Source organism: Salvelinus alpinus, chromosome 2 (genome assembly GCF_045679555.1).
Source record: "Salvelinus alpinus chromosome 2, SLU_Salpinus.1, whole genome shotgun sequence".
NCBI lineage: Eukaryota > Metazoa > Chordata > Actinopteri > Salmoniformes > Salmonidae > Salvelinus > Salvelinus alpinus.
The window spans coordinates 109,199,464-109,224,699 of NC_092087.1; the positions used below are offsets into that span (position 1 = coordinate 109,199,464).

General features: G+C 44.8%; 2 protein-coding genes and 1 long non-coding RNA gene across 4 annotated transcripts in view; 2 read left to right on the forward strand and 1 right to left on the reverse strand.

The window, feature by feature from the left end:
• Positions 1 to 25,236, forward strand: part of LOC139550433 (uncharacterized) — a 401,870-nt gene that overhangs the window by 23,678 nt on the left and 352,956 nt on the right. The window lies entirely within an intron of this gene.
• LOC139548207 (zinc finger protein ZFP2-like) lies at positions 150 to 14,991 on the forward strand. Of its 2 annotated transcripts, none has more exons than XM_071357719.1 (2): positions 150 to 834; positions 8,181 to 14,991. In XM_071357719.1, exon 2 carries the CDS (start codon positions 11,588 to 11,590, stop codon positions 13,238 to 13,240), a length of 1,653 nt encoding a protein of 550 aa, XP_071213820.1. In that variant the 5' UTR covers positions 150 to 834; positions 8,181 to 11,587; the 3' UTR covers positions 13,241 to 14,991. The 2 variants fall into 2 exon arrangements, with proteins under 2 accessions (XP_071213820.1, XP_071213827.1); XM_071357726.1 differs by having other exon boundaries at positions 8,181 to 10,461.
• Positions 16,439 to 24,433, reverse strand: LOC139552183 (zinc finger protein ZFP2-like). Its single transcript, XM_071363640.1, has 2 exons — positions 24,375 to 24,433; positions 16,439 to 19,087 (listed from the first exon to the last, which is right to left on the reverse strand). Exons 1-2 carry the CDS (start codon positions 24,431 to 24,433, stop codon positions 18,046 to 18,048), a joined length of 1,101 nt encoding a protein of 366 aa, XP_071219741.1. The 3' UTR covers positions 16,439 to 18,045.

A 25,236-nucleotide genomic window follows, 5' to 3' on the forward strand; every position in this document is an offset into this window, starting at 1 on the left:
TTGTCTTAAAGTCGCACATCTCCATCGCAGTCAGAGGTTCAGACTGAGCGTTACCCACTCCAGTCAGCAGATGGCGGTGTGTGATTTTAAGGCAATGCTGTTAGTGTGACGTATAATCTAGTGGACGGAACGCAATGCTGTTAGTGTGACGTATAATCTAGTGGACGGAACGCTTCTTTCAGCAGCAGCAACAGTTAGTCCGCCACCTCGGTAGCTTGCTAGACAAAATAGCCGAACCCATAAAGCTCTTTAGACGATTTAGTGTATATTAGCCACTGTGTTTTAAACCCTTGTCTGTCGTCTAGTTAGTTAGTTATCCTATTTCATTTCATGTTTACGGTGTTGTTGTTATTATTCAGCTGGCGGTCTGGTTAAGTTAGCATTAGCCTAGCTAGCTAACATCTCCGACCATGAGTTCACTAAATTACTCTCTTCCTGCTGAAGAAGAGACGGTCTGCTGGACGGAGAAAGAAGCTCTCATCAAAGAGGAGGAGGAAGAGAAGGATGTTACAAAACAAAAACAAGTAGAGGGTGAGGCTGTTACAGGGAAAGAAGAAGAGAAAGACGTTTCAGTGAAAGAAGAGGAAGACGTTACAGTGAAAGAAGAGGCGTTCAGAGTGAAAGAGGAGGAGGGTGTTACAGTAAAAGATGAGGAGGATTCAGTTTTTGAAGTGAAAGCGGAGGATGGGGAGTTTACGGTCTCATCGGAAGAAGAGGAGGAAGAAACTGGATATCTGGGCCCGATTTCCCAAACGCAATTTAAGGCATCCAGTGGTTCTAAAGATGAACTTAGCCATAAGATGGTTTTGAGAAACCGGGCCGTGATTACCACTGGTAAGTACTGTCTTAAATACAGAGGTACAAACTCTGCAGTTGTTGAACTGATGTTTGGTGTTAAAGGGGAAATCGGCAATTACCACATCCATATTTTGACTTTTAAATTATTTATTTTATAGCCATTGATTCTTGAAGAATATAACACATGCCTCATGAGCTTAGTTCAACTAACACATCAGAACCCGCCACCTGTCCCAGACCTGTTGTTTTTCAACTCTTAATGATCGGCTATGAAAAGCCAACTGAAAATTATCCATGATTATTATTTGACCATGCTTGTCACTCATGAACATTTTTGAACATCTTGGCATAGTTCTGTTATAATCTCCACCCGGCACAGCCAGAAGAGGACTGGCCACCCCTCATAGCCTGGTTCCTCGCTAGGTTTCTTCCTAGGTTTTGGCCTTTCTAGGGAGTTTTTCCTAGCCACCGTGCTTCTACACCTGCATTCTAGCTGTTTGGGGTTTTAGGCTGGGTCTCTGTACAGCACTTTGAGATATTAGCTGATGTACGAAGGGCTATATAAAATAAACTTGATTGATTGATTGAAAATATGCTTTTTTTACTCCAATGTCTAGAAACAATGTAAACCAACACTGTATAGCCTCAACATGGTTAAAACTATAATGTTGATATCATGGATGGTCAGTCCTTTCATCCATAGGTCTGTCTATGAATTTGAGAGTAGTTAAATGTCTCCAGGCCCATCATCATCTTATTACCAAAACAGTGGTGGAATGACTGCTTTGTTATTGTTTCAACTTCAGATTGGTTGATTGATGTGTGGCTTTTTTAAAGGGACAACCTAGGATTTAAACAGCAACAAAATGGCTGCCAAGAGACTTGGTTTGGTAAACAGCTGAGGGATGGGGCTGGAGAAATGTAACCACTCTCAAATTCATAGAGAAAGCTATTGTAGCAACCGTAACCCAACACCTAGCGATCTCGTCAAGAAGTTCAGACATCTTGGCGTAACAGTTATAAGGTGTTGGCTTGACGGTCACTAGACCCAGGTTTGAGTTCAGCTCAGGGCTTCCCCACGAATTAACTACACTATGAATACAAGGACTGGCCATCCATGATGTCATAATGATAGTTTAACCAGGTATCTAGGCTATATAGTATATTCTAGTATTCATCCATGATGTCATAATGATAGTGTAACCAGGTTTCTAGGATATATAGTATATTCTAGTATTCATCCATGATGTCATATTGATAGTTTAACCAGGTTTCTAGGCTATATCGTATATTCTAGAATTGCCAGTGTAGATTTCCTGTGGAGGCTAATTATTAGAGCTGTTAAGTCATTGTATAATATTCAGCCAATTTTTTTTCATGCCTTTACATTAGTGGCAAGACATACCTAGATGCAATTACATTCATGAATTGGTTTGAAACCTTTGTTTTAAACCCTTCTCAAAGTTGGTGCCTTGACAGATTTGTAAAAAATGGTTTGTCATGAAACACTATTTACTTATTTATTTAAATGTAACCTTTATTTAACTAGGCAAGTCAGTTAAGAACAAATTCTTATTTACAATGACTGCCTACACCGGACGATGCTGGGCCAATTGTGCGCCGCCCTATGGGACTCCCAATCACAGCCGGTTGTGATACAGCCTGGATTTGATCCAGGGTGTCTGTTGTGACGCCTCAAGCACTGAGATGCAGTGTCCGCTGCGCCACCTGGGATCCCCAAAATCATGTTCTAGTGCTGTCCCCAACTAAAATACATCTTGGTCAACCAAGAGTCATCTGTTCTTTCTACCAATCGCCCCATGTGTTTTTATAAAATCTGTATGTACTGAACTTGTATGATGCTTTAAGCATTCTGTTTGATTAAATAATTAAGACACACAAATGACTCGAAGTCATAACTAGAGGGAGCCGGTCGTCAACATAACCCGACCGGAGGGAGCCGCTCGTCAACATAACCCGACCGGAGGGAGCCGCTCGTCAACACAACCCGACCGGAGGGAGCCGGTCGTCAACACAACCCGACCAGAGGGAGCCGGTCGTCAACACAACCCGACCAGAGGGAGCCGCTCGTCAACACAACCCGACCAGAGGGAGCCGCTCGTCAACACAACCCGACCAGAGGGAGCCGCTCGTCAACACAACCCGACCAGAGGGAGCCGCTCGTCAACACAACCCGACCAGAGGGAGCCGCTCGTCAACACAACCCGACCAGAGGGAGCCGCTCGTCAACATAACCCGACCAGAGGGAGCCGCTCGTCAACACAACCCGACCAGAGGGAGCCGCTCGTCAACACAACCCGACCAGAGGGAGCCGGTCGTCAACACAACCCGACCAGAGGGAGCCGGTCGTCAACACAACCCGACCAGAGGGAGCCGGTCGTCAACACAACCCGACCAGAGGGAGCCGGTCGTCAACACAACCCGACCAGAGGGAGCCGGTCGTCAACACAACCCGACCAGAGGGAGCCGGTCGTCAACACAACCCGACCAGAGGGAGCCGGTCGTCAACCCGACCAGAGGGAGCCGGTCGTCAACACAACCCGACCAGAGGGAGCCGGTCGTCAACACAACCCGACCAGAGGGAGCCGGTCGTCAACACAACCCGACCAGAGGGAGCCGGTCGTCAACGCAACCCGACCAGAGGGAGCCGCTCGTCAACGCAACCCGACCAGAGGGAGCCGCTCGTCAACGCAACCCGACCAGAGGGAGCCGCTCGTCAACGCAACCCGACCAGAGGGAGCCGGTCGTCAACGCAACCCGACCAGAGGGAGCCGGTCGTCAACGCAACCCGACCAGAGGGAGCCGGTCGTCAACGCAACCCGACCAGAGGGAGCCGGTCGTCAACGTAACCCGACCAGAGGGAGCCGGTCGTCAACGTAACCCGACCAGAGGGAGCCGGTCGTCAACGTAACCCGACCAGAGGGAGCCGGTCGTCAACGTAACCCGACCAGAGGGAGCCGGTCGTCAACGTAACCCGACCAGAGGGAGCCGGTCGTCAACGTAACCCGACCAGAGGGAGCCGGTCGTCAACGTAACCCGACCAGAGGGAGCCGGTCGTCAACGTAACCCGACCAGAGGGGGCCGGTCGTCAACGTAACCCGACCAGAGGGAGCCGGTCGTCAACGTAACCCGACCAGAGGGAGCCGGTCGTCAACGTAACCCGACCAGAGGGAGCCGGTCGTCAACATAACCCGACCAGAGGGATTCGCCCCTCCGCTGCTGGACTTCGTAAATTCTGCCGTTCTGCTACTTAAGTTTTCAGTAGTAGACTAATAGTCTACGGATAGATGGACTATTTCAAACAAAAGACAATTAATAAATTGACAAAACTGACGCATCTTGTAGGATCAGGTCTGGGTGGTCTGCAGGGGGCTGTTTCATTTAGTATCCGTTTGGGTCGGCATGGGGAATGATTGTATTTCCCCATAGTATGTTGTACCGAAGTTGAATGACTGAAAGGAAGTGTAACTTTGATTATAATTGCACTTCCCTGAAGGAGGGAATTGAGGTACAACACCTGTTTGTCCCCGCCCTTTCCTGTGTCGTTGAAGAGCGGTATTAAAGAGCAGAATAAATCCAAGCCTCTCATCACCTGTGGGTGGTGGGGCTTCCAGCAAGGCGTGGATTTGATCGTATGTTGTACCTAGTTTCCCTCCTTCAGGGAACAGTAGTTATAGTCATAACGTTACGCTTGTCATATGATGAACTTCAACTTAAATACGGGATATTGCTGTCGGACAATTTTTTTGTATTCTGAAATGCACTCCACCCACTTATCATTTAGTGGCTCCTTATGTTACGCTGGGAAAACCGTTTTCATGTTCTAGTCCCACTCAACATGCCTCAGAGAACTCTTTTGTCCCACCTCCCACACATGCGGTGACCTCACCTAGCATAACTGGTGCCTCCAGAGATGCAACCTCTCTTATCGTCACTCAATGCCTAGGTTTACCTCCACTGTTCTCACACCCTACCATACCCCTGTCTGTACATTATGCCTTGAATCTATCCTACCATGCCTAGAAATCCTTTTTATTCTGTTCCCAACGTACTAGACGACCAGTTCTGATAGATGGGGGGGGGGCAATCAATTCACATATGGTGTCCAGGGCACAGCTGGGAGCTGAGGGTGGTCTATAACAGTCTATAACAGGTATTTGTAGTTGTCCACATATTCTAAGTCAGAGCCGTCCAGAGTAGTGATGTTGGACAGGCGGGCAGGTGCAGGCAACGATCGGTTGAAGAGCTTGTTCTTATTCTCCATGGACTTTACAGTGTCCCAGAACTTTTTTGAGTTTGTGTTGCAGGAAGCAAATTTCTGCTTGAAAAAGCTAGCCTTGGCTTTTCTAACTGCCTGTGTATATTGGTTTCTAGCTTCCCTGAAAAGTTGCATATCACGGGGGCTGTTCGATGCTAATGCAGAACCCCATAGGATGTTTTTCTGTTGGTTAAGGGCAGTCAGGTCAGGAGAGAACCAAGGGCTATATCTGTTCCTGGTTCTAAATTTCTTGAATGGGGCATGCTTATTCAAGATGGTGAGGAAGGCATTTAAAAAAAAATATCCAGGCATCCTCTACTGACGGGATGAGATCAATATCCTTCCAGGATACCTCGGCCAGGTCGATTAGAAAGGCCTGCTCGCTGAAGTGTTTCAGGGAGGTTCATTGATAATTTGTGTGAGATTGAGGGCATCAAGCTTAGATTGTAGGGTGGCTGGGGTGTTAAACATGTTCAAATTTAGGTCGCCTAGCAGCACGAGCTCTGAAGATAGATGGGGGGCAATCAGTTCACATATGGTGTCCAGAGCACAGCTGGGGGCAGAGGGTGGTCTATAGCAGGCGGCAACGGTGAGAGACTTGTTTTTAGAGAGGTGGATTTTTAAAAGTAGAAGTTCAAATTGTTTGGGAACAGACCTGGATAGTAAGACAGAACTCTGCAGGCAATCTTTGCAGTAGATTGCAACACCGCCCCCTTTGGCCGTTCTATCTTGTCTGAAAATCTTGTAGTTAGGGATGAAAATGTCAGAATTTTTGGTGGTCTTCCTAAGCCAGGATTCAGACACGGCTAAAACATCCGGGTTGGCAGAGTGTGCTAAAGCAGTGAACAAAACAAACTTAGGGAGGAGGCTTCTAATGTTAACATGCATGAAACCAAGGCTATTACGGTTACAGAAGTCATCAAAAGAGAGCGCCTGGGGAATAGGAGTGGAGCTAGGTACTGCAGGGCCTGGGTTCACCTCTACATCACCAGAGGAACAGAGGAGGAGTAGGATAAGGGTACGGTTAAAAGCTATGAGAATTGGTCGTCTAGAACGTCTAGAACAGAGAGTAAAAGGAAGTTTCTGGGGGCGATAAAATAGCTTCAAGGAATAATGTACAGACAAAGGTATGGTAGGATGTGAATACAGTGGAGGTAAACCTAGGTATTGAGTGATGATGAGAGAGATATTGTCTCTAGAAACATCATTGAAACCACGTGATGTCATCGCATATGTGGGTGGTGGAACTGAAAGGTTGGATATGGTATAGTGAGCAGGGCTAGAGGCTCTACAGTGAAATAAGCCAATAAACACTAACCAGAACAGCAATGAACAAGGCATATTTACATTGAGAGGCATGCTTAATCGAGTGATCATAAGGGTCCAGTGAGTAGAGGTTGGTTGGGGTCACGGCGATCCAGACAGCTGGCCGGGTAGCTGGCTATCGGTAGCAAGATAGCATAGGATGGAGGTCTATTTTTAGTCACCTCGTGCGTTTCCGTCGGTAGATTAGTGGGGTTCCATGTGGTAGAGGGGATCAATCCGATTGGCAAAATAGATATAGTCACCCAAGAAAAATTGTCCGATATACTTATTCAGATAGCAGCCGATAAGACAGCTAACAATTAGCGGGCCCCAGATGAGCGTTCAGGTAACGTTGCGATGGAGGTGCCAGTTGGATAACTCCCTCGGGCAGATAATGTCGGCAGTCAGTCGTGAAGGCCCGGTGGGGCTCCGCATTTGTAGTAAAAAAAAAGGGGTCCGGATAGGTGATTGTAGCCCAGGAATGGCTGATGGAACTCCTCAGCTGGCTAGCTCCGGAATAATTTAAGTTTGCTCCGGGATCGACGTAAGCCAATAGTCACAGGGTTTGCAGCTAGCTAGCTGCGAAATCAAGGTGTAAATGTCCAGAGCTTGAAATCCGGGGATATTGAGAAAATATGTTCTGGTCTGAGTCGCGTTGTACAAAATTGCCGATAGATTATCGAGCTAAAGGAATAGCTGATGACCACAAAATGTGGGTAGCTGAAATACTAACGTTAGCCAGTAAACCGGCTAACTTCTGGGTAGCTTCAGGTTAGCTTTTGGATAGTTTCTGGTTAGCTTCTGGCTAGTTTCTGGCTAGCTTCTGGTTAGCTTCTGGCTAGCTTCTATTGTGGATTTTCAGATTTGAGGTAAATAATACTTTTTTTTTGTGTAATTGGTGAGGCGGGTTGCAGGAAAGCTTTTTGTAGTTGAGTTCTAATAAAATATATAAAAGATATGCGAAGAAAGGTGTAAATATATATATATATATACAGGACACGACAATACTAGGACAAAATTACTTCTGAACTGCTATGCCATCTTGGGAAGATTTTTTTTTTGACATTGACTAAGATACAGTAGAATAGGATAGAATATAGTATATACATATGAGATGAGTAATACATAGACTAAGATACAGTAGAATAGGATAGAATATAGTATATACATATGAGATGCCATCTTGTAAGAAAGAGTATTAATATTAAGCAGGACATTCAAGCGAGCCTTACAATTATAATCCAAAGTAGTGTGAAATGCACTCATAAGCAACCTGGAAATGGAGGTTACTCCCCTGAGTTTTCACCCATTCCCATTCAGAATACATTGTGAAAAACTAAAATCTTTGCTCACCATTTTTGCTCCAGGCAGATATACTACATCCATAACTAGTGGTTTCCTCATTACCAGATATAGTGCATCCATAATTAGTGGTTTCCTCATTAGTAGGGAGGAGTTTCTACAATCAAATTGCATTTGCATCGCCCTCGTGCCGCAATTTTAGCAACACGGAAAGGGGCCTATATTGGAGACCAAAAGTCGTCTGGCACACTGCTTAGAGTTTCAACAACATGAATAACTTATTTCTAGTCTACAATCTTAGATGTTACTACTAATGTGAAAACATGACAATATATGACTATTCTTGCTCCTTTTAAGACAAATGTCAAATCATTACATTCATTACAGACGTCAATTATTGTACAACATCATGGCTACGCTGTTGGCATCACCTTTTACAGTGGATTTCTGCTGTTGTGGGCCTTTAACCATCTGTGTGACTTTGTCATTCACACAGGAAAGAGACGTGACTGTCCTGGATCCTCTGGGGAGCCTCAACAACCTCATGATGCTCAAAAGGCAGAGAAGAGTCTCTCCAGATCAGAACTCCTCAAGAAACACCTGCAGAGATCCACAGGGAAGAGAACTCACTGCTGCTCTGACTGTGGGAAGAGATTCACCTCATCAGGCATTAAAATTCATCAGAGAACACACACAGGAGAGAAACCTTATAGTTGTGGTCAATGTGGGAAGAGTTTTAGTCAATCTGGAGAGCTGACAGTGCACCAGAGAATACACACAGGAGAGAAACCTTATAGCTGTGATCAATGTGGGAAGAGTTTTACTACATCTGGCTCTTTGACTCTACACCAGAGAACACACACAGGAGAGAAACCTTACAGCTGTGATCAATGTGGGAAGTGTTTTACTACATCTAACCATCTGACTCTACACCAGAGAACACACACAGGAGAGAAATCTTATAGCTGTGGTCAATGTGGGAAGAGTTTTATTCAATCTGGCCATCTGACTGTACACCAGAGAATACACACAGGAGAGAAACCTTATAGCTGTGATCAATGTGGGAAGAGTTTTAGTCAATCTGGAGAGCTGACAGTGCACCAGAGAATACACACAGGAGAGAAACCTTATAGCTGTGATCAATGTGGGAAGAGTTTTAGTCAATCTGGAGAGCTGACAGTGCACCAGAGAATACACACAGGAGAGAAACCTTATAGCTGTGTTCAATGTGGGAAGAGTTTTACTACATCTGGCTCTTTGACTCTACACCAGAGAACACACACAGGAGAGAAATCTTATAGCTGTGGTCAATGTGGGAAGTGTTTTACTACATCTAACCATCTGACTCGACACCAGAGAACACACACAGGAGAGAAACCTTACAGCTGTGATCAATGTGGGAAGTGGTTTACTACATCTAACCATCTGACTCGACACCAGAGAACACACACAGGAGAGAAATCTTACAGCTGTGATCAATGTGGGAAGTGTTTTACTACATCTAACCATCTGACTGTACACCAGAGAATACACACGGGAGAGAAACCTCATAGCTGTGATCAATGTGGGAAGAGATACACTGATAAAAGATATCTGATCAAACATCAGAAAATACATGGAGTTGTTTCATGATATCAATGAATTAATGTCACAATGTAGATGTTCTCTCAATGTTCTCTTAACATTGTAGTAGGAGTATTTTAATGATGTCACAATGTAGAATGTTTTAACATTGAAGTAGGAGTATTTTAATGATGTCACAATGTAGAATGTTTTAACATTGTAGTAGGAGTATTTTAATGTCACAATTTAGAATGTTTTAACATTGTAGTAGGAGTATTTTAATGTCACAATGTAGAACCCTAAATGTTTGTCCCCTGTTCTATTGATTTCAACATGATATGGATATTAGCCTCAGGGGGGAAATCCAGGCTCTGAATTGGAAGAGTACTATTCATGAGATTTAACAAAAAAGTGACACAAAAAGAGCTGTGTTACACTTATCACGTTGGTGACCCACTTGAATCAAAATGCAACACCTCTAAATGTAGCGATCTGTTTTCTACAAATTGTCCTCTAACCAGGGATGTACACATTATTCCCAGATTCTGTGTGGTTTTTGAGCTGTTAGTTTTAACAGGAAGTGCAACCTCATCTCCCTCCTCTCGGCACAATTGATTTTAGCATGATATTGATGAGTGATGACAAATAAGTGTTGCATTCCCTTGTTTAGCGACACCTACATTTAAATGCATCACTCCAATATGTAGCTGACTGTCTTCTGCAGGTTGTCCTCTAACCAGTGAGGTAAAATATATCTCCCATTTCCATGTGTTTTTTTAGATGTTAGATTCAACAGCACGAACAACCTGATTTCCCCCCTAATTGATATCAGTGATTTATTGCTACTTGTCAAAACAACAGCGTTTTTGGTGCTTGTGCAGTTTATAAGGAGCTTGTTTAAGTAATATGATTATTGTGGCCGATGTTTGTGTATATAGTACATTCTATGTTTATGTTTTCAATTTATCACAAAGTGTTTCTGCATTTGGACACGTTTAAACTGTGACATTGGGGCTATGCCACCTAGTAAAATGTTGTTGAAAATAAGACTATGCCCTGCAAACAATATAAGTTTGGTTTTAGTTGAAAGTGAAAGTTGGGGGAAAAAACATTGAATTTCAACATACTTGCAGCCTATACACATGGACGCAGTATAATAAATCGGTCTATAATCAATTTTATTAACAATCCTAATAAATTGAGTCATAAATGTAGGATATATTTGTTGTCTTAAGGGGGAAGGTGTTACTGTCTTTGGTTTTTCCATTTATGTTTGGACGTTAGCAAGTATAGCTCGTTAGCAAGTAGGACGCACTGATTGGTGTCACCTCGTTAGTCAGTATGTGTTACACCTGTGCTGGCTTGTCCATCTCGTTAGTGGGAAGGTGTTTCACCTGAGCTGGTCCAGGTTCTATTTAAGAGTGTCTGGCCCAGTGCTCCAGTTGTCTTGATAGATGTGGAGAGTCAACACCTTTAGTTGCTCCACCTTTTTGGTTTGCTTCCTGTCTGTAAGTTTGGTGTGGGTTTTTCTTTTGTTTGCCATTTCTTGGGCAGATTTAGTGGGTCTCATGGTGGGTGTCTTTTAGGTCCCAGTTGTTGTTACTAGTCAACTTTCAGTGGACACTGAGAGCAAAACTGCAACATTATGTTATAATACTTTCATTGCATCAAATGGTTGTTTTATGCAACAGAATAGAGGGTTCTTAGAACTATTGTGTCTGTGTGTTCTACTGAGGATGGGCCTCTGGGAGAAAACACTGACAGGAGATTTACAATGTCTTTTGGGTGATAAAACCTGAAGAGACCGCATTCCAGAGCATGCGTTAATGTTTCTGTTCTATATGGTACCAGGGAGAGATGACCCCAGGGCCAGACCCTGGTCTCTACACAAAGAGGACTGTTTTTACAGCAGATACTGTCTGCTGTGAATTATAAGTATCTTTCATACAAATCTTAACCTTGTGACCCATTCTATACATCTGTTGTTGCATCAACGATCAAGTCAGCTGCTGCTGCTCCAATACAGTATGAGGTGAGACGGTGAACTGACGTTCAACCGGGCAGTCAGCTGCTGCTGCTCCAATACAGTATGAGGTGAGACGGTGAACTGACGTTGAACTGGGCAGTCAGGTGCTCCAATACAGTATGAGGTGAGACAGTGAACTGATGTTGAACCGGGCAATCAGCTGCTGCTGCTCCAATACAGTATGAGGTGAGACAATAAGATTTTTTATTTTTTTTGCAACGTAAGCTTAACTTTCTGAACATTCGAGACGTGTAGTCCACTTGTCATTCTAATCTCCTTTGCATTAGCGTAGCCTCTTCTGTAGCCTGTCAACTATGTGTCTGTCTATCCCTGTTCTCTCCTCTCTGCACAGACCATACAAACGCTTCACACCGCGTGGCCGCGGCCACCCTGACCTGGTGGTCCCAGCTCGCACGACCCACGTGGAGTTCCAGGTCTCCGGTAGCCTCTGGAACTGCCGATCTGCGGCCAACAAGGCAGAGCTCATCTCAGCCTATGCTTCCCTCCAGTCCCTCGACTTCTTGGCACTGACGGAAACATGGCTCACCACAGATAACACTGCTACTCCTACTGCTCTCTCTTCGTCTGCCCACGTGTTCTCGCACACCCCGAGAGCTTCTGGTCAGCGGGGTGGTGGCACCGGGATCCTCATCTCTCCCAAGTGGTCATTCTCTCTTTCTCCCCTTACCCATCTGTCTATCGCCTCCTTTGAATTCCATGCTGTCACAGTTACCAGCCATTTCAAGCTTAACATCCTTATCATTTATCGCCCTCCAGGTTCCCTCGGAGAGTTCATCAATGAGCTTGATGCCTTGATAAGCTCCTTTCCTGAGGACGGCTCACCTCTCACAGTTCTGGGTGACTTTAACCTCCCCACGTCTACCTTTGACTCATTCCTCTCTGCCTCCTTTCCACTCCTCTCCTCTTTTGACCTCACCCTCTCACCTTCCCCCCCTACTCACAAGGCAGGCAATACGCTTGACCTCATCTTTACCAGATGCTGTTCTTCCACTAACCACATTGCAACTCCCCTCCAAGTCTCCGACCACTACCTTGTATCCTTTTCCCAGTCGCTCTCATCCAACACTTCCCACACTGCCCCTACTCGGATGGTATCGCGCCGTCCCAACATTTGCTCTCTCTCCCCCGCTACTCTCTGCTCTTCCATCCTATCATCTCTTCCCTCTGCTCAAACCTTCTCCAACCTATCTCCTGATTCTGCCTCCTCAACCCTCCTCTCCTCCCTTTCTGCATCCTTTGACTCTCTATGTCCCCTATCCTCCAGGCCGGCTCGGTCCTCCCCTCCCGCTCCGTGGCTCGACGACTCATTGCGAGCTCACAGAACAGGGCTCCGGGCAGCCGAGCGGAAATGGAGGAAAACTCGCCTCCCTGCGGACCTGGCATCCTTTCACTCCCTCCTCTCTACATTTTCCTCTTCTGTCTCTGCTGCTAAAGCCACTTTCTACCACTCTAAATTCCAAGCATCTGCCTCTAACCCTAGGAAGCTATTTGCCACCTTCTCCTCCCTCCTGAATCCTCCTCCCCCTCCCCCCCCCCTCCTCCCTCTCTGCAAACGACTTCGTCAACCATTTCGAAAAGAAGGTCGACGACATATCCGATCCTCGTTTGCTAAGTCAAACGACACCGCTGGTTCTGCTCACACTGCCCTACCCTGTGCTCTGACCTCTTTCTCCCCTCTCTCTCCAGATGAAATCTCGCGTCTTGTGACGGCCGGCCGCCCAACAACCTGCCCGCTTGACCCTATCCTCTCTTCTCCAGACCATTTCCGGAGACCTTCTCCCTTACCTCACCTCGCTCATCAACTCATCCTTGACCGCTGGCTACGTCCCTTCCGTCTTCAAGAGAGCGAGAGTTGCACCCCTTCTGAAAAAACCTACACTCGATCCCTCCGATGTCAACAACTACAGACCAGTATCCCTTCTTTCTTTTCTCTCCAAAACTCTTGAACGTGCCGTCCTTGGCCAGCTCTCCTGCTATCTCTCTCAGAATGACCTTCTTGATCCAAATCAGTCAGGTTTCAAGACTAGTCACTCAACTGAGACTGCTCTTCTCTGTATCACGGAGGCGCTCCGCACTGCTAAAGCTAACTCTCTCTCCTCTGCTCTCATCCTTCTAGACCTATCGGCTGCCTTCGATACTGTGAACCATCAGATCCTCCTCTCCACCCTCTCCGAGTTGGGCATCTCCGGCGCGGCCCACGCTTGGATTGCGTCCTACCTGACAGGTCGCTCCTACCAGGTGGCGTGGCGAGAATCTGTCTCCTCACCACGCGCTCTCACCACTGGTGTCCCCCAGGGCTCTGTTCTGGCCCTCTCCTATTCTCGCTATACACCAAGTCACTTGGCTCTGTCATAACCTCACATGGTCTCTCCTATCATTGCTATGCAGACGACACACAATTAATCTTCTCCTTTCCCCCTTCTGATGACCAGGTGGCGAATCGCATCTCTGCATGTCTGGCAGACATATCAGTGTGGATGACGGATCACCACCTCAAGCTGAACCTCGGCAAGACGGAGCGGCTCTTCCTCCCGGGGAAGGACTGCCCGTTCCATGATCTCGCCATCACGGTTGACAACTCCATTGTGTCCTCCTCCCAGAGCGCTAAGAATCTTGGCGTGATCCTGGACAACACCCTGTCGTTCTCAACTAACATCAAGGCGGTGGCCCATTCCTGTAGGTTCATGCTCTACAACATCCGCAGAGTACGACCCTGCCTCACACAGGAAGCGGCGCAGGTCCTAATCCAGGCACTTGTCATCTCCCGTCTGGATTACTGCAACTCGCTGTTGGCTGGGCTCCCTGCCTGTGCCATTAAACCCCTACAACTCATCCAGAACGCCGCAGCCCGTCTGGTGTTCAACCTTCCCAAGTTCTCTCACGTCACCCCGCTCCTCCGCTCTCTCCACTGGCTTCCAGTTGAAGCTCGCATCCGCTACAAGACCATGGTGCTTGCCTACGGAGCTGTGAGGGGAACGGCACCTCAGTACCTTCAGGCTCTGATCAGGCCCTACACCCAAACAAGGGCACTGCGTTCATCCACCTCTGGCCTGCTCGCCTCCCTACCACCGAGGAAGTACAGTTCCCGCTCAGCCCAGTCAAAACTGTTCGCTGCTCTGGCACCCCAATGGTGGAACAAACTCCCTCACGACGCCAGGACAGCGGAGTCAATCACCACCTTCCGGAGACACCTGAAACCCCACCTCTTCAAGGAATACCTAGGATAGGATAAAGTAATCCTTCTAACCCCCCCCCCCCCCCCCCCCTTAAAAGATTTAGATGCACTATTGTAAAGTGGCTGTTCCACTGGATGTCATAAGGTGAATGCACCAATTTGTAAGTCGCTAAATGACTTAAATGCGTCTGCTAAATGACTTAAATGTAAATGTAAATGTAACTGATGTTGAACTGGGCAGTCAGCTGCTGCTGCTCCAATACAGTATGAGGTGAGACGGTGAACTGATGTTGAACTGGGCAGTCAGCTGCTGCTGCTCCAATACAGTATGAGGTGAGACGGTGAACTGATGTTGAACCGGGCAGTCAGCTGCTGCTGTTCCAATACAGTATGAGGTGAGACGGTGAACTGACGTTGAACTGGGCAGTCAGCTGCTACTGCTCCAATACAGTATGAGGTGAGACGGTGAACTGATGTTGAACCGGGCAGTCAGCTGCTGCTGCTCCAATACAGTATGAGATGAGACGGTGAACTGATGTTGAATCATAATGAATAAGTTAATTAGTGAAACTGTTAAAAAATAGTATATGGCATATAATAGTATACAGAATGTTGTACATCATATTAAATATATTACTCTATTGTTATCATATAGAAACATCATGGAATATTGTACATCATATTAAATATATTACTCTATTGTTATCATATAGAAACATCATGGAATATTGTACATCATATTAGCATCAACATACATTATTGTTTCATTCAATTTCACATAATAAGGATATTTCATATTTTCAAGTTCAGAAGTCAGAACCCATCACCTGCTATGTAAAAGAGACAGAAGAATGCACAATGGTCAATGCTATCCGGGATCCTTGGGACATCCCTACCCTAACCCCTAACCTTAACCATTTAAATGTCAACTTCAACGGGCTAGGGACTTCCCAAGGATGTATCTCCACCTGAAAATAAATGATCTAAGTGATTGATAGTTGGTATTCAGCAGTCATAAAGCCTTATTTACTTTATTGAACTACTAAAATAGTGATTTTGTCAGAGCACAGACAGCAGCTCTACACTTTATTGACTGACTGATCCATTCATCCTTCCATCCCTCCTCTCCTCTGAAGACCCAGTGAGGGTGGAGCTCAGTCAGAGAGCTGTTGAGGGACTGGTTAGGAAGAACACTTCTACAGCCAGAGAGGTGAGAGGTCACACATGGTTTAGATGGTAAATATTATGTCCCCTTAGCGGTTCATCACGTCAGCAAAAGGGAATATGTTCCATCATCTGTGTTTATTTACATTAGTGCAAATTGTCCACTGATACTGGTGCAATTTTCTCACCCCCTTTGGCCGTATGAAAGTTAATTTCCCCTCAGGCACACACATTTGTTCTTTGATATTATGAAGGTAATTTGTGTAGAATGTACTTTCCCCCACATCTCTTTACATTGCTTATGCATATTTGGTGGCCTGACTGCGTCAAAGGCTCATCCTGTTAGATCTGAACCTAATGGAGCTTAGAGTGATCGGATGACAGAAATCACATTTAGGTGCCAGGTGTAACTGAGGCCATAGATGCTCCATATCCATTACTTTGAGTGTTTTATATAATATGACTGAATATGTTTCTTTCTGTGTTGCAGGGGCAGTCAAGAAATGGAACAGCAAGGACACAGGACATGACATTAGCAGAGCTGTGGGAGACCACCTCAAGCCTCTGGTAGAGCCGGGGGTGGTGTTTACCACTCTACCAGCAGAGCTGTGGGAGACCACCTCAAGCCCCTGGTAGAGCCGGGGGTGGTGTTTACCACTCCAACACGCCTTCAGCAGGCTGGAAATGTGGGATTGATACTGTTTTTCATACTAAGATGGACAAAGAGTTTGTTGATTGGTCAGTCATTGGGTTAATTTGTTGTTTCAGACATTTCAGACATGAAACACAGGAAAAAACAAAAAACTATGAAAATAAACAAATGTTTAATACACAAACATAAGAGGATAAAAAACTGAATAACTGAAAAACTAAACTTAGTAACAACAACTGGGACCTAAAAGACACCCACCATGAGACCCACTAAATCTGCCCAAGAGGCAAACAAAAGAAAAACCCACAATAAACTTAAAGACAGGAAGCAAACCAAAAAGGTGGAGCAACTAAAGGTGTTGACTCTCCACATCTATCAAGACAACTGGAGCACTGGGCCAGACACTCTTAAATAGAACCTGGACCAGCTCAGGTGAAACACCTTCCCACTAACGAGATGGACAAGCCAGCACAGGTGTAACACATACTGACTAACAAGGCGACACCAATCGGTGCGCCCTACGTGCTAACGAGCTATACGCAATAAAGTCCAACCTCAAAACATAAATGGAAAAACCAAAGCCTGTAACACCTTCCCCCTTAAGACAACAAATATATCCTATATTTTTGTTGGACAAGTTTGCTCACCACCAACAGAAAACAACTTCCATTTCACATTATAATCAACTACAATGCTTCACCAATATAAACATGGTGTCTACTGGCTGTCAACAATTAAAAACAAGAAAAAAAAACATTTCTAAATAATAATATACAATCGTAACTTTTCTCCTTTTTCTTTCTATAGAATTCAAAAAACTGACTCACTCGCTTCTAGAACTCTGGTCCCCTTGGAATGAGCCCAAACAAAACTCATCTCCAATACGGAAAACCGTGCAGTCAAAATAAATTGTGATCCATGGCAATGCACTGGCTAAACGCAAAACACAAATATTTTTGACTGCCCATTCTTGAGACAATCAGCACCCAAGTTGTCCTTAACACGGACGTGTCTGATTTCAAGAGGAAACTCCTGCAATATCCGTAGTAACTTTCCACCTCACTGCGGAGCTTCTCTCTCTTTTCAGGGATCACTCTATAGGCATGTTGTTGGATCGGGGCCCAGTCCCCAATGTCATGCTCTAGTACATTTGGGTTGGCACATCTGAGAATGAACCCTGCTATTCTAAAAGAAGGGCAACAATGTCAATATATTAGGGGGGAAATCAGGTTGTACGTGATGTTGGAATGCATTTAAATGTAGGGGTCGCTAAACAAAGGAACGCAACACTTATTGTCATAACTCATCGATATCATGCTAAAATCATTTATGTGACAGGAGGGAGATGAGGTTGCACGTCCTGTTAAAACTAGCAGCTCAAAAACCACACTGAATCTGGGAATAATGTGTACTTACTAAATCACATAAATAGTACTAATTCAATTCAGAGCCTGGATTTTCCCCCTGAGGCTAATATCCATATCATGCTGAAATCAATAGAACAGGGGACAAACGTTTAGGGTTCTACATTGTGACATCATTAGAATACTCCTACTACAATGTTAAAACATTCTACATTGTGACATTAATTAATTGATATCATGAAACAACTGCTTCATGTATTTTCTGATGTTAAGTCAGAGATCTTTTATCAGATTACCTCTGGTCACAGCTAAGAGGTTTCTCTCCTGTGTGTATTCTCTGGTGTTGTTTGACTGAGTAAAACTCTTCCCATATTGATCACAGCTATAAGATTTCTATTATGTGTGTTTTCTCTGGTGTACATTCAGCTGCCCAGATGTAACAAAACTCTTCACACATTGATTACAGCTATAAGGTTTCTCTCCTGTGTGTGTTCTCTGGTGTAAAGTCAGAGAGCCAGATGTAGTAAAACTCTTCCCACATTGATCACAGCTATACGGTTTCTCTCCTGAGTGTGTTCTCTGGTGCACTGTCAGATAGGCAGAAGTAGTAAAACTCTTCCCACATTCATCACAGCTATTCAATTTCTCTCCTGTGTGTCTTCTCTGGTGTAAAGTCAGATTTCTAGATGTAACAAAACTCTTCCCACATTGATCACAGTTATAAGGTTTCTCTCCTGTGTGTGTTCTCTGGTGTATAGTCAGATTGCTAGATGCAGTAAAACTCTTCCCACATTGAACACAGCTATAAGGTTTCTCTCCTGTGTGTATTCTCTGGTGTATAGTCAGATTGCTAGATGCAGTAAAACTCTTCCCACATTGAACACAGCTATAAGGTTTCTCTCCTGTGTGTATTCTCTGGTGTATAGTCAGATTGCTAGATGCAGTAAAACTCTTCCCACATTGACCACAGCTATAAGGTTTCTCTCCTGTGTGTGTTCTCTGGTGTATAGTCAGATTGCTAGATGCAGTAAAACTCTTCCCACATTGACCACAGCTATAAGATTTCTCTCCTGTGTGTATTATCAGATGTTGAGTCAGATGGCAAGATCTACCAAAACTCTTCCCACATTGAACACAGCTATAAGGTTTCTCTCCTGTGTGTGTTCTCTGGTGTACTGTCAGATCTCCAGATTGACTAAAACTCTTCCCACATTGATCACAGCTATAAGGTTTCTCTCCTGTGTGTGTTCTCTGATGAATTTTAATGCCTGATGAGGTGAATCTCTTCCCACAGTCAGAGCAGCAGTGAGTTCTCTTCCCTGTGGATCTCTGCAGGTGTTTATTGAGGTGTTCTGATCTGGAGAGACTCTTCTCTGCCTCGTCAGCATAATGAGGTTGTTGAGGCTCCCCAGAGGACCCACGATAGTCCCGTATCTCTCCTGTGTGAACAACAAAGTCAGATGATTAAAGGCCCACAACAGTGGAAATCCACTGTAAAAGGTGATGCCAACAGCGTAGCCATGATGTTGTACAACAATTGACGTTTGTAATGAATGTTAAAATTATTTGACAATTGTCTTAAAATGAGCAAGAATAGTCATATTTTAGTAGTAAGATCGATGATTGTAGACTAGAAATAAGTTATTCATGTTGTTGAAACTCTAAGCAGTGTGTCAGACGACTTTTGGTCTCCAATATTGGCCCCTTTCTGTGTTTAATAAAATTGCGGAACAAGGGCGATGCGCACACAATTTGATTGCAGAAACACCTCCCTGCTAATGAGGAAACCGATAGTTATGGATGTAGTATATCTGCTAATGAGGAAACCACTAGTTATGGATGTAGTATATCTGCCTGGAGCAAAAATGGTGAGCAAAGCTTTTAGTTTTTCACAATGTATTCTGAATGTGAATGGGGGAAAACTCCGGGGAGTAACCTCTATTTCCAGGTTGATTATGAGTGCATTTCACACTACTTTGGATTATAATTGTAAGGCTTGTTTGAATGTCCTGTTTAATATGTTTGAAGAATTATAAGTAATTATTGAAGAACCACGTTAATGACAGTATCCATTTGGGTGTTGTCAATAAAGTAAAGATTTTATTTGTATATTTCTCATATATATAGCAAAGCAGACCGACAAAAAAACAACAGAGTTACACGTGGGATAAACAAAAGTACAGTCAATAACACAATAGAAAAATCTATATACAGTGTGTGCAAATGGAGTAAGGAGGTAAGGCAATAAATAGGCCATAGAAGTGAAGTAATTACAATTTAGCAAATTAACACTGGAGTGATAGATGTGCAGATGATGATGTGCAAGTAGAATTACTGGTGTGCAAAAGAGCAAAAAAAGTAAATAAAAACATGGGGATGAGGTAGGTAGTTAGATGGGCTATTTACAGATGGGCTGTGTACAGCTGCAGCGATCTGTAAGCTGCTCAGATAGCTGATGCTTAAAGTTAGTGAGGGAGATATGTCTCCAAACTCAGCGATTTTTGCAATTCGTTCCAGTCATTGGCAGCAGAGAACTGGAAGGAAAGGCGGCCAAAGGAGGTGTTGGCTTTGGGGATGACCAGTGAGATATACCTCCTGGAGCGTGTGCTACGGGTGGGTGTTGCTATGGTGACCAGTGAGCTGAGGGAAGGCGGCCTAGCAAAGGCTTATAGATGACCTGGAGAAAGTGGGTTTGGAGACGAATATGTAGAGAGGGCCAGCCGACGAGAGCATACAGGTCCTAGTGGTGGGTGGTATATGGGGCTTTGGTGACAAAACGGATGGTACTGTGATAGACTGCATCCAGTTTGCTGAGTAGAGTGTTGGAGGCTATTTTGAAAATGACATCACCGAAGTCAAGGATCGGTAGGATAGTCAGTTTTACGAGGGTATGTTTGGCAGCGTGAGTGAAGGAGGCTTTGTTGCGGAAAAGGAAGCCGATTCTAGATTTAATTTTGGATTGGAGATGCCTAATGTGAGTCTGGAAGGAGAGTTTACAGTCTAGCCAGACACATAGGTATTTATAGTTTTCCACATATTCTATGTCAGAATCGTAGTGATGCTGGACGGAGGGAGGGGGGGGGCAGCGATAGGTTGAAGAGCATACATTTAGTTTTACTAGCGTTTAAGAGCAGTTGGAGGCCACGGATGGAGTGTTGTATGGCATTGAAGCACGTTTGGAGGTTTGTTAACACAGTGTCCAAAGAAGGTCCAGATGTATACAGAATGGTGTCGTCTGCGTAGAGGTGGATCAAGGAATCACCCGCAGCAAGAGCAATATCGTTGGTATATACAGAGAAAGGAGTCGGTCCGAGAATTGAACCCTGTGGTACCCCCATAGACTGCCAGAGGTACAGACAACAGGTCCTCCGATTTGACACACTGAACTCTGTCTGAGAAGTAGTTGGTGAACCAGGCGAGTCAGTCATTTTAGAAACCAAGGCTATTGAGTCTGCCGATAAGAATACGGTGATTGACAGAGGCGAAAAAGCTTTGGCCAGGTTGATGAAGACGGCTGCACAGTACTGTCTTTTATCAATGGCGGTTATGATACCGTTTAGTACCTTGAGCGTGGCTGAGGTGCACCCGTGACCAGCTCGGAAACTGGATTGCACAGCGGAGAAGGTACGGTGGGATTCAAAATGGTCAGTGGTCTGTTAACTTGACTTTCAAAGACTTTAGAACGGCAGGGCAGGATGGATATAGGTCTGTAATAGTTTGGGTCTAGAGTGTCACCCCCTTTGAAGAGGGGGATGACCGCGGCAGCTTTCCAATCTTTAGGAACCTTGTTCTCCATGGACTTTACAGTGTCCCAAAACTTTTTGGAGTTAGATCTACAGGATGCAAATTTCTGTTTGAAAAAGCTAGCCTTTGCTTTCCTAACTGACTGTGTGTATTGGTTCCTGACTTCTCTGAAAAGTTGCATATCGCGGGGACTATTCGATGTTAGTGCAGTACGCCACAGGATGTTTTTGTGCTGGTCGAGGGCAGTCAGGTCTGGAGTGAACCAAGGGCTATATCTATTCTTAGTTCTACATTTTTTGAAGGGGCATGCTTATTTAAGGTGGTGAGGAAATTACAATTAAAAAACAACCAGGCATCCCCTACTGACAGGATGAGGTCAATATCCTTCCAGGATACCCGGGCCAGGTCGATTAGAAATGCCTGCTTGCACAAGTGTTTTAGGGAGCGTTTGACAGTGATGAGGTGTGGTCGTTTGACCGCGGACCCATAACGGATGCAGGCAATGATCACTGAGATCCTGATTGAAAACAGCAGAGGTGTATTTGGAGGGCAAGTTGGTCAGGATAATATCTATGAGGATGCCAATGTTTACGGATTTAGGGTTGTACCTGGTGGGTTTCTTGATAATTTGTGTGAGATTGAGGGCATCTAGCTTGGATTGTAGGACGGCGGGGGTGTTAACCTCACTAGGGTATTTTCACCTCCGGATGAAAAGCGTGCCCAAAGTAAACTTGGTAGATTTGGACAGAAAACACTCTAAAGTTTCCAAAACTGTTAAAATAATGTCTGTGAGTATAACAGAACTGATATGACAGGCGAAAACCTGAGAAACATCCATCCAGGAAGTGGGATTTTTATATTTTTGTAGTTTTCCATTGACTGCCTATACAGATTCCATTGACTTAGGACTCAAATTGCACTTCCTATGGCTTCCACTAGATGTCAACTGTCTTTAAAAATTGTTTCAGGCTTGTATTCTGAAAATTGACAGAGTAAGACCACTCCGAATGAGTGAACCATTCAGTGTCCCAGAATGCGCCGTTCTTGTTTAGCTTTGAAATGTTATCTATTATTTAGGCTAAAAACAACCTGAGGATTGATTATAAACATCGTTTGACATGTTTCTACGAACTTTACTGATACTATTCAGATTTTTCGTCTGGATGTTGTGATTGCCTTTGAGCCTGTGGATTACTGAACAAAACTGAGGTTTTTGGATATAAAGAGAGACTTTATCGAACAAAACTAACATTTATTGAGTAAATGGGAGTCTTGTGAGTGCAACGATATGAATATCATCAAAGGTAAGTGATTAGTTTTATTGCTATTTCTGACTTGTGTAACTCCTCTACTTGGCTGGTAACTGTTAATCTTTAAACTGATGTATAACACTTGTATGTTTTATGAATTTTTATAATGAGTATTTCTGTTTTTGAATTTGGCGCTCTGCAATTTCACTGGATGTTGGCCAGGTGGGACGGTAGCGTCCCACACCTCCTAGAGAGGTAAGCATATCCCAGTTTAGGTCACCTAACAGAACAAACTGAAGATAGATGGGGCCAATCAATTCACATATGGTGTCCAGAGCACAGCTGGGAACTGAGGGGTGTCTATAACAGTGAGAGACTTATTTATGGAGAGATTCGTTTTTAAAATTAGAAGCTCGAACTGTTTGGGTTTAGACCTGGAAAGCATGATACAACTTTGCAGGCCATCTCTGCAGTAGATTGCAACTCCTCCCCCTTTGGCAGTTCTATCTTGACGGGAAATGTTGTAGATGGGGCTAGAAATTTCTGAATTTTTGGTGGCCTTCCAAAGCCAGGATTCAGACACGGCAAGGACATCAAGGTTGGAGTGTGCTAAAGCAGTGAGTATAACAGACTTAGGGAGGAGGCTTCTGATGTTAACATGCATGAAACCAAGGCTTTTATGGTTACAGAAAGTCAACAAATGAGAGCGCCTGGGGACACACAGGGCCTGGGTTAACCTCTACATCACCCGAGGAACAGAGGAGTAGGATGAGGGTACGGCTAAAGGCTATCAGTACTGGTCGTCTAGTGCTTTGGGAACAGAGAATAAAAGGAGCAGATTTCTGGGTGTGGTAGGATAGATTCAAGGCATAATGTAGACAGGGGTATGGTAGAGTGTGGGTACAGTAGAGGTAAACCTAGGCACTGAGTGACGATAAGAGGTTGCATCTCTGGAGGCACCAGTTATGCTAGGTGAGGTCACCGCATGTGTGGGAAGTGGGACAAAGTAGTTCTCTGAGGCATGTTGAGTGGGACTAGGGGCTATGCAGTAAAATAAAAACAATGATAACTACCCTAAACAACAGTATACAAGGCATATTGACATTAGAGGGACATAAAGCGAGGCATAAATCAATCACAGGTGTTGATTGGGAGAGCTAGATAAGACAACAACAGGTAAGACAACAGTTAATCAGCTAAGACAACAAAAACACGTAAAATGGCGATGAATGGGCTGAGAGGGTCAGTTAACTACACACAGGGCCTGAGTTCGAGGCTGGGGCCGACAGATAAACAAAATAAACAAAATGGAGAACCGTGATGAATGAACAGTCCAGCAGTCATCAGCTATGTAGCCAAGTGATCATAGGGTCCAGTGAACAGCAATATATGAACCAGGGAAGCCGCTAGGTAGTCATTACTACGCTAGCCGGGAGATGCGCCTGGCTCGAGGCTAACTGGTGCTGGCTTCGGGACAAGGGCGTCACCGACGTCTGGCAAAGGCCGGTTGAGGGCACATCGGACGGAATTGCGTCGGCAGACCAGTCGTGATGGATCGGCGGTGCTCCGTGTCGACAAAGGGTCCAGGCCAATTGGCAAAAGAGGTATTGTAGCTGGAGTAATTTTGTTTGCTAGCCGGGAGATGCACCTGGCTCGAGGCTAACTGGTGCTAGCTTCGGGACAAGGGTGTTAGCCACTGTAGCCAATCCGTTGCAAAGGTCCAGAACTTACGGCAGGAATCCGGTGATGTAGTGGCTTCTAGTCGTGTTAGTGAAGAGTCTGGGAGGCATCAGCTGTGTAGCCGAGTGATCATAGGGTCCACTGAGCAGGCCGGGAGATGGGCCTGGCTCAAGGCTAGCGTCGAGGCTGGGCCACTCGGTAGCAGCTAGCCAGCTGTGATTATCCGGTGTAATGGTCCAGAGCTTACGGCAGGAATACGGTGATGTAGTGGAGAAAAACAGTCCGATATGCTCAGGGTTGATATCGCGCTGTGCAGACTGGCAGGTGTTATCCAGGCTAAAAGCGGCTGGTGTCTGAGCTAAAAAGGTAAAGGACACTAGCAGTGGCTAACAATGACTAAATAGCTAGTAGCTCATTAGCTGGTTAGCTTCTGATGGCTAGCTTCTGATGGAGGTTCTAGCTATAAGGTCAAAAAAAAAAAATTGCAGATCCGTATCATATTGGGTGAGGCGGGTTGCCGGAAGGTATATTTAATTAAAAAATGGAGAAAGATTTAAATATATTGCAATATATACAAAAAAAGACGAAAAATACATACCATTTACAACAAACAGGTCTTAATGCTACACCATCTTGGATTACAAGATGACTCAGTTAAAAACCATTGGATTTAGCAAACTCTGAAATTATTTAGTATTTCTGTGCCCATGAAAACTGTTTTCCCAGCGTAACATAAGGAGCCACTAGTTCGAGTGCATTTCAGAATACAAAAAAACTGTCCAACAGCAAGATCCCTTATTTAAGTTGAAGTTCATCATATGACAAGCGTAACGTTATGACTATAACTACTGTTCCCTGAAGGAGGGAAACTAGGTACAACATACTATTAAATCCACGCCTCGCTGGAAGCACC

Bases quoted from the DNA above. Each gene is read 5' to 3' on its own strand.
- LOC139548207 (XM_071357719.1), top strand. From the start codon at position 11,588: ATGTGTCTGTCTATCCCTGTTCTCTCCTCTCTGCACAGACCATACAAA.
- LOC139552183 (XM_071363640.1), bottom strand. From the start codon at position 24,433: ATGCCTCCCAGACTCTTCACTAACACGACTAGAAGCCACTACATCACC. The intron at 19,088-24,374 runs GTAAGTTCTGGA...TGTTCACACAGG, and splicing joins TACATCACCGGATTCCTGCC to AGAGATACGGGACTATCGTG.